This window comes from Rosa chinensis, chromosome 3, assembly GCF_002994745.2.
Source record: "Rosa chinensis cultivar Old Blush chromosome 3, RchiOBHm-V2, whole genome shotgun sequence".
Lineage (NCBI taxonomy): Eukaryota > Viridiplantae > Streptophyta > Magnoliopsida > Rosales > Rosaceae > Rosa > Rosa chinensis.
In genome coordinates this window covers 26,472,894-26,482,445 of record NC_037090.1, presented here as the reverse complement: position 1 = coordinate 26,482,445, position 9,552 = coordinate 26,472,894, and the positions used below count along the sequence as shown (strand labels likewise).

The window sequence follows — 9,552 nt, the reverse complement described above, 5'->3', positions numbered from 1 at the left end:
CTGGTTGCCATTTCTCTATCAATTTGAATCTACAGATTTCTGATCCAAGTGCATTAGGCTAAAATAGCCTTTGTTGGTTAGTGGAGACTGCAAAAGTGATTCACAAGCATGACTGCATGTGTCATGGTCATATGATATTCTGACTCCACCACTAAATTACAAATCAGTCCCTACACCCGCACTTTTAGTTGCATTAACCTTTTCCAACCCACCAAAAATGTCCCGTGCATTTCCACCCTCATCCTTTCTTTTCCCTTTGTGACCAAAGAATAGTCAGACTCACAGTATTTACCAAAAAACAAAGAAAAAGACAGTCACATTTATTTGCAACAAGTTTATAATACTTAGGATTTGGATTTGGCCAAATTGGGTGGGGGGAAATGGGAACTTCATCCTATAATTTTGAAAATAATGTAAACAGATTAGGACATCTCTAACGGATTACTTATTTTAAAATAAACTTAATATTTAACTAATTTTATGCTAAAATTTTACTCCAACAGAATACCTAAACAAAAGTTAAATTTAACTTTTGCTAAATTCTCTAGCTATATTTAGCTAGGATGAGAGAAAATTTAACTAAAACCTAAATTTAACTTGAGATTTAGGTATTTTGCTGGAGCATAACTCAATAGCTAACTAGTTATAATTCACTTTTAGCTATGAATATAAGTATCACGGTTGGAAATGCTGTTATATCTCTACTACTATAAAGCCAAACGATACTTTTAGTGTAAAAAAGTTCACCAAAATTTGAAGTTCCTAAACTATCCACGACAGACGCAAAGTTTCTCTGAAACAAAACATATCAACAAGGATTAATTCTGTAAAATACCAAGATATGAAAGAAATATAAATAGGGAAGCGTTAATTAATAATGGTATTAGTTCAAGGTGTTGATAAATGAATAGGCAGACCCCACATATTATTTTGTAATTTACTTGCAGTCAAATTTGGTGCATAATAAGCCACCAATCTAAAATTCATAACTCTTCTACTTCCTTCATTTTGTTTGATTTAACCTTAATAAATTTTAATCCTCAAAATCAGCTTTGTACTGCTTGTATTGTTTTGAATTAACAAGCTTTAATCTGGCTTGGTTTTATTAATACGGAAGGATCATACATTGTCATCACCTGGAATTTAAACTAGTTTATTTTCAAAAAGTTGAGTCACCAGATATAAAAAGAACCAAGGGTTTAATATAAAAACACAAAACATTATGGGGATTTGGGGCTCTACACCTATAACACTGCCTAACTGCTCAGTACAATTCAAACTCCCTCGCCACGTTACACATCTCCTCGAGTTTCTCCACAAAATTCAAACTCAAACTCAAACACCCATCTTCCATCTTCTTCTTCTTCTCTTCACTCTGCAACTACAACTGTGTGTTCTGTAACATCAGACCCAGATGATCCACTAGTCTCTGCATTACCAAAACCCTAACATTACACAATGCTCAACTCTCTGCAACTCGCTCTCCTTCTTGTTCTTCCCGCCGTCGTTTTGGGTCTCAACTCAGACGGGCTCTCCCTCCTGGCGCTCAAAGCCGCAATCGAGACCGACCCGAGTCGAGCCCTGGACTCCTGGTCCGACTCCGACTCCACCCCGTGTCACTGGCACGGCGTCGTTTGCACCCGCGACCGAGTCACCGACCTTTTCCTCACCCAAAAGGGCTTCAACGGCTACATTCCCTCCGAACTCGGCCGCCTCGACTCACTCAGGCGACTCAACCTCGCCCGCAACAACTTCTCCAAGCCCATTCCGGCCCACCTCTTCAACGCCACCTCCCTCATTGCCCTCGACCTCTCCCGCAACTCCCTCTCCGGCCCAGTTCCGGCCCAAATCGGCTTCCTCAAGGACCTCCGCCACCTGGACTTGTCCTCCAACCTCCTCAACGGGTCTCTCCCGGAATCTCTCACCGAGCTCGAGAGCCTCGCCGGGACTTTGAACCTGTCGTACAACCAATTCTCCGGCGGAGTTCCGGCGTCGTACGGACGGCTTCCGGTACTGGTGAGCCTGGACCTCCGGCATAATAACCTCACCGGAAAGTTGCCTCAGGTGGGCTCGTTGGTGAACCAAGGCCCGACGGCGTTCTCCGGGAACCCGAGCCTGTGTGGGTTTCCGTTGGAGGTTCCGTGCCCGGAAGCCCAAAACCCGTCGGGAAGCGGGGCCCAGGAGGCCCAAAAGCCGATCAACCCGAACCCGAATCTGCTCAATGGGGTTGAAGGGAGGGCCAAACAGCGAGGCGGGTCGGTGACGGTGCCGATAATCTCCGGCATTTCGCTGGTGATCGGGGCCGTCTCGGTCTCGGTGTGGCTGCTCCGGAAGAAGAGAACGGCCAGGGAGGGCAAAATGAGGAAAGAGGGAGTCCAAAATGAGGCGGTTGCGGCGGACGAGGAGGAAGGGCAAAAGGGTAAATTCGTGGTGATGGACGAGGGGTTCGGGCTGGAGTTGGAGGACTTGCTGAGGGCGTCGGCTTACGTGGTGGGGAAGAGTAGGAGTGGGATCGTCTACAGGGTGGTTGCCGGGAATGTGGGGAAAGTATTGGGTGCGGCGGCGGCGGCGGCGGCACCCTCGGTTGTGGCCGTGAGGCGGCTGAGCGAGGGTGATGCCACGTGGCGGTTGAAGGAGTTCGAGTCTGAGGTGGAGGCTATTGGGAAGGTGGTCCACCCGAATATTGTGCGGTTGAGAGCTTATTACTATGCAGATGACGAGAAGCTCTTGATTTCTGATTTCATTCGCAATGGAAGCTTGTACACTGCGCTGCACGGTAACTATTCTCTCGTAGTCACTCCTTTTTCACTTGATTATATCAAATTTTGCATTGAAGTTCATGTTTAGTAAACTAATCACATTTAGATTTGGGAACATTAAAATTACAGTGTTGAAGTGTGCTAATGAAACTAATCCAAAAACTATCGAATTGACAATGTCCGCACCTAGTCTTAGGGCCGAAGCACAATGTCAGATGCACTTTGTTTTTGTTTTTTGTTTTTGGTTGAAACTGCCGCAAACACTCGAGACACATCATTATATTCTATGTCACATCTTGCTAGTGTAACAAAATTTAAGCATGGTAATATAACTTGGTGGGGATTATAAGTTTTGAGTCACTCAAACAATGATATTTTGGGTCCCAAATTACTTAAAGCTTTTAGGTGCCACATGGAAGTAATCATTTCCATGTATGCTGATATAGTCTTTGAGTTGACATTTCATTTTGTCTTTTCCATAGGGTATGAGGTGACTACATTCACATGCCAACATAATCGATCGTTTTCTGTTTGTTCTTGTCATTTATAATGATACACCCGCACATTTAATTGGTTGGGCCATATCACATGGTCATGTACAAAGGGATAAAAAAATTCACAGCAGAGTGAATACTACTTTCGGTGGTTTACTAATGTTTACTATTGTTTTGTATGATGATTTGATTATATACCACTTGGTGACTTGGTTATAGATAAACTTGTTGTCTTCCTACATTCTGTTTTTTGCTTCTGCACTGAAAATTCTGCAGTGTTTTTGTCTACACTGGTTTAGTAATAGCTTGATTCTGGTGCATGTGGTATCTTTTGCTTTGTTTTCATCCCCTTGTTAGAAATGCATGTTCCCCAGCCATTTATTCTCTCTGCAAATGACACATTTATTCATTTGAAGCCCTACACACACTGTGGTCCTCTTAATCTGTGTATCTGCTCAATATTTCAAGACTCCAATATAGTTTCTCTCAGGAATCATAAGTAAGCTGGGCCACTGGAAAAGCCTGACCAATGTTTGTCATGCTATTATAATAGATCTACTGCATGTTAAATGCTTATTTTGAATTGTGATGCCAAGTCCAAATGGAGGGAGAAATCTGCTGTCTTTCTTTGTGCTAGAAATCTCAAGAGTTTGCTAATCTATGCTCTCATTTTTATTGTTGCAAGATATGACACTTGATAGACAAAGATTTAGCTTTGTAATTTCTGGGTTTTGTTGGCAAATGTAGTTTGTTACATATTCTGGAAATCTCCAAAACAAAAGTTTCTCTGTCTTCTCAGATTTAATTGGTCATGTAATTTAATGCAGGGGGACCAACCAATTCTTCTACACCGTTATCATGGGCAGCTAGGTTAAAAATTGCTCAGGGGAGCGCAAGAGGTTTGACATACATACACGAACACAGCCCTAGAAAATATGTTCACGGCAACATTAAATCAACAAAAATCCTTCTCAATGAGGACCTCCAGCCTTACGTATCTGGTTTCGGACTGGCACGTCTTATCTTGGGGTCCTCAAAGCTTACTTCTTCAGCTTCCAGGAAACAGAACTCGAGCCAATCCAACGCAACCTCTTGTTTTACTGTTTCAACTCACTCAACCATTTACTTGGCACCTGAGGCTCGAATTTCTGGCTGCAAGTTTACTCAGAAATGTGATGTATACTCTTTTGGGATAGTGCTCATGGAGATTTTAACCGGTAAGCTACCAGATGAGGGGCCCGAAAATGGTGGGAAGGGACTAGAGAGTCTGGTGAGGAAGACATTTCGAGAAGAACGCCCCTTATCCGAGATTATAGACCCTGCACTTCTGCAAGAGGTTTATGCAAAGAAGCAAGTTGTTGAAGCCTTTCACATTGCTCTTAATTGCACTGAACTCGACCCAGAACTGCGTCCTAGGATGAAAACAGTTTCGGACAATCTTGATCGCATCAAATTGCAGCTTTAGGAAAAAGAAATGAAAAATTTACCAAGCTGACTGCTCCATCTAGAATTGGTTATGGTGCTGAAAATGGTCTTGGATGGGTGCTTCACTGTATCATTAAGTTGACTGAACTGTGGTAGTAAGGAAATCCATTACCTTAATGGGTTGGATGTATAATATGTTGACTGCTTCATTGTACCTTTTGAGGATCTGTTCAACAAATCAACGGTATTCTTAGGTCGACAGCACTCTGATGCGATTAGTTGGAGGAGTTATTTTGGCAGTTTTTTCTCTCCTTTAAGACCTGTTCCCGTCCATTATTATTAGGATTTAGGAACTTAATTCGAGAACTTTATCTCAAACCACTGTTGCTGCTTTTGTTGAGGTAATCTTACCTTACTAATGGTAGTGTTGAATTGTATCTGTGTTAGAATGGGTTTGACAGCTTGGTAGTAATATGCGTTTGACCTTGTCTGTGATTGGTTTCCTCACGCAAAGAGGAGAGTAAGCATTTAGAAGTTGATTAAAGTCACCAAGTCTTTAGAACAGATCCATCTCCCAGTAACTTTGTCCATACATACCTCCCCCTGGTATCATCAAAGTATATGTTGATGCTTCCTAGCACATGGAGTCAATAGGTGGTGGGCTGGTGGGATTGCGGCTCTCTTTCGTGATTCCTCTGATTTACGTCTCCATGGTGTGGCAAAATATGTTTCTACCTCTTCTTCACTGCTTGCAGAAGCGCTGGCCTAGGGGCTCTACTCCATGCTCAAGATCTTTCTGTCACCTCTATCATCATTGCTTGAGATTTTAAAGATCTAATCAGTGCCCTTTCACACATCTCATCATTCTCATTGGTTTCTAGCCCCCATCATCTCTGATATCCATTCGTACTCTTGGCTGCTTCTTTTAGCAACCTTAGTTGGTCCTGGACTAGCAGAAAGCCAATACCGTAGCAGATCACATAGCTGCCTTGGCATACAGAAGGGTGTGCGGTGTGCCCACCTATGTGGGTTTTGCAACCGCCTCCTTCCTCGCAATATATTTTTCTCTCTGATATAGCTGCGGCTACACCTTGGTTTTTTTTCCCTTCCGGCCTTCCCCTAGTTTGTTTCGCTATCTTTTGCTCTGGTATCCTTTACTCCTTTAGTTGCCATGATTGAACTTATTTTCCAAAAAAAAAAACCATAGTAATCACTTTTGAATCTTCCTAAGGTCTAGGCATTTCATTATACACCCAATTTCTAAAAGATCTAATAGAAAAAACCCACCTATTATTTCTTTTCAATTTATACCCAATTATTGCCTACTAGGATAAAATATTAGATTTCATTTTTTGAAGAATTACACAAATTGCCATAATTTAAATCTGGCAAACATAAGTCAACTAGCAAAATTAACGTCATCTTTAAATACCTTAATTGTAGATCTTTTTTATTGTTCCCATTATTATCGCAATTTTCATTAAATTCATCATGATTGCTAGAATTATGGATCTTTTTTTACATAATTTTCTGAATTCAAAGGTTAATTACAACCTAAAGATTAGATAGGTATGTTTAGCTAACTTGATTTCTAGAAATTTTCATATCAACCTATTTATTAGAATCATTTTCAACATCAGCCTCTTTTTTAGGTATTCTATCATTGCGAGTTGACCATGTTTATTAGGTTGAAAGTATCTATAATATATGCGTATACCTATATAATAAAGTACTTGATCATCAGAACACTTTTTCTAGTTAATTTGATATCAAGTATGTATCTAATATATAGGAGGTTTCTTTTTGTTTCTTTTTGTATGACACAAACACCTCTATATTATGATTAATTTTTTTTTTTTTTTTGTATCATACCTCTTTATTAGGTTTTCTATTATATTATACCTATGATCGTAGAAGATACGACTTTTTTTTAGATTGAAGGTTTATGGTATTCAAGCCTCACTTACATTTAATTACTCAGTAGGTAAATTAGAAATGTAGTTGTTGAGAGTAAAAAGCTATCATGGGATTAATATGACAATATACCTAAAAAGAAGAAGAAAGTAATCCAAGAACAAGATACATACCTTATAATTAGAAATCTTTCGAGAATATAGAGAGTCACCGAATGTGAGCCTAGAAGTGAAAACACAATAACAAAAGCTTTTTTCCCCATTTCTTGAACCCATCTCGAATCCTTTTCTTTTCTTTAAGAACATTTCTTTAGTCGTTCTTCATAGACACAAGAAAGAAGTATCATACCTCTTGCCCCCCACCATTTCTTTCAAGCAAGAAAAACATTTTCTCCAAGTGATTGAATCAAAATCTCTTTTCATCTTTTGAAACAATAATTGACCCCATCAAGGAAAAGAAAATTGAAAATCTATTCGAAAACAAAATACCTACATATAAGGAAAACAATAATTGAAATTTGTGCTAGAAATGAGCTACTATTGTAATGATCATATATAGAAATATATACTCAAGTCAGTAATCAAAATATAAAGTAAGGACGTAATTGATTATGATTGATTTTTTAGCTTAATATTTCAAATTCAAATGGATGATAAGATTAAGCAAGTTACTTAATTTAACCCTCCATAATCAGAAGGGCATATTAGATATATCAAAAGAAAGAGAAAAACCATTAATTATAGACATATACTCTATATGGAAGGTTTGCTTATGTAGAGTGGGTGTAAATTGAAAGAAAAATATCTATGGGTTTTTCTCAATAGAAGATTATATTTTTGGGTTTATATCTAATTTTCTCTTAAATATACACAACTGTACTAACTTCTAGCAAAACTTAGCTTGACAATACCAAAAAGTTCAATAGACCATATTTCGGCTCAGCTTACCTAAGTAGAGTGATAATGTGATATATTGGCATGGTGAATCTATGTTTTTTAGGGCACTGCTGCAGACTTGTGGTAAATAAATCTGAAAAGCTTGGTATTAATTGAATCCTAAACCCTAAAACCCTAAAGACCGGTTTTTTCCCGATTGAGAACTCGTGCTCATCTGGCGGCGCTTGACTTTTAGGTTGGCTCCAGCCTCGCCGACGGCCTCAGGTTTGCTGTCAGACGGGTGTTCGATCAGTAATTAGTCGAGGATGCTCCTTGGGTGGACTCTATGCTCGAGGGCACCAGACGGCTTCGGTTTTGAGTTTTCTGGCATCATCTCCGATCAAGATCGGCGGCGTGATTCTGAATCAAGTTTTACTAGCATGGTTCTGAATCGGGTCTCAAAGACGTGAGTTTGTGGCGGAGTGAGGCGGGCCGGTTGGAGTAGTAGCGGAGTGGGATCATGGCGGTGACGATCTTGGAGGCTCTGGTTGTGGCAGATCGGGTCCAGCGGACGGAGGAGTTGATTTTGGTTCGTACGACATTGCGTTTTGGAGCTGTTGGGCCTAGACCAAGCCAGCTTGATGGGCTCTGAGTTGGAACCCTTCCCTTTGGGGCTCTTGGGCTTCGTATTGTTGCCCTAGGTATTTTCTATGTTTTAGCTTTTGTCTTTTACAATAATTCCTTTTAGGACGCTATCGCACTTTTTTTGGTGCACTCTATGTACCTCTAGCGCCTCTGGAATAGTACCAAAAGAGGATTCCCGCTATCTACATATTTCAATGTGTAATGAGTAGGTTTATTGTCTATGTACTACTGTGGGTACTACCACTATCTTGTCTGTCTATAAATGACAGCGGAAAAGTATGTAACAGTCTATTCTGACTTGAGTTGAATGATATTATTGCCCCATGGGCTAATTCAGAAAAACAAGCATTCCGTTTGGGATTGCTTCGCTTTTAAAAAAAATCAGCTTTTGTTTAAAATTTTAGATTTTATTGTGTTTGGTAAATAAATTAAAAGCAGCTTTAATTGAAAGTTATATGTCACTGACAGCAGATTTTAGAAGCAGCACAGAGGTTGCTTTTAGAAGCTGTTGTGGATCAAAACACGCTCTGAAATTGTTTTATGTACTGATAGCACTTTTAAAAATATTATTTACCAAACACGAAACTGTTTTAATTCACAGCTGATTATTCTCACAACACAGCAGCAACAGTTTTTTTTTTTTTTTTTAAAGTCACAGCAATGCCAAACTAGCCCCGAAGTTGCAAGGTGCCAATATAGCTACTTACAATTGATCTTTGAATAAAAATTCTTTAATTATCTTCACTCTTCTTCTACATGTGGTTCAAAACGGAGTTCATTGAAGCTATTATTCAAATATTGGTGGTTGCTAGCGCTAGTAGAATAATAGGGTCTTCGACAGCCGCTGCCATTTTTTTGGAATCAACTTTTTGTCACAAAATTGCTCTCTCTAGATTTCACATATTCCATAATCAAATTTTACCCAAATCGATACCAGAATCCAAAAGGGCAACATGGGAAGGTCATCAGGAAGTGAGATGATATGCGTTTGATAATCCTATTTCTTTTTCTTTCAATTGAATTGAAATAATTTGTCCAATTTAAGCTGTGTTCTATTGCAGATCAAATGATTTTGATGTTAAAAGAAAATATCTACAGTTCAAATATGATATTGTCGAACACTAGACTGCATTCAACCTATATCAGCGAACCTTTTGGAATTTATGTTAATATCGCAATATGATTAGATACATTAATAAGGCTACAGTAGATTTTTAAATTAAAAACGTATGTTTGATAGAAGATAAACAATACTCTTCAACACCGACGATGCTATCAATTGAGAAAAAGATGCTATGATAACGATGCTCATACTTCAATAATCTTAGGTATAAATCTGTCGGGTTGTTTGTCGAACAAGTACAGGAGAATGTTTATTTTTTCTTCATTTGTGTCTATATTGGTCATTTTATATGAATTGATAAAGCTAAATATTACTTG

General features: G+C 39.3%; 1 protein-coding gene across 1 annotated transcript; it reads left to right on the top strand.

The window, feature by feature from the left end:
- Nucleotides 1-1,209: 1,209 nt before the first annotated feature.
- On the top strand, nucleotides 1,210-5,115 carry LOC112191796 (receptor protein kinase-like protein ZAR1). The gene is made up of 2 exons (XM_024331207.2): nucleotides 1,210-2,776; nucleotides 4,081-5,115. Exons 1-2 carry the CDS (start codon nucleotides 1,459-1,461, stop codon nucleotides 4,716-4,718), a joined length of 1,956 nt encoding a protein of 651 aa, XP_024186975.1. The 5' UTR covers nucleotides 1,210-1,458; the 3' UTR covers nucleotides 4,719-5,115.
- Nucleotides 5,116-9,552: the final 4,437 nt, after the last annotated feature.

Bases quoted from the DNA above. Each gene is read 5' to 3' on its own strand.
- LOC112191796 (XM_024331207.2), top strand. From the start codon at position 1,459: ATGCTCAACTCTCTGCAACTCGCTCTCCTTCTTGTTCTTCCCGCCGTC. The intron at 2,777-4,080 runs GTAACTATTCTC...AATTTAATGCAG, and splicing joins CTTGTACACTGCGCTGCACG to GGGGACCAACCAATTCTTCT.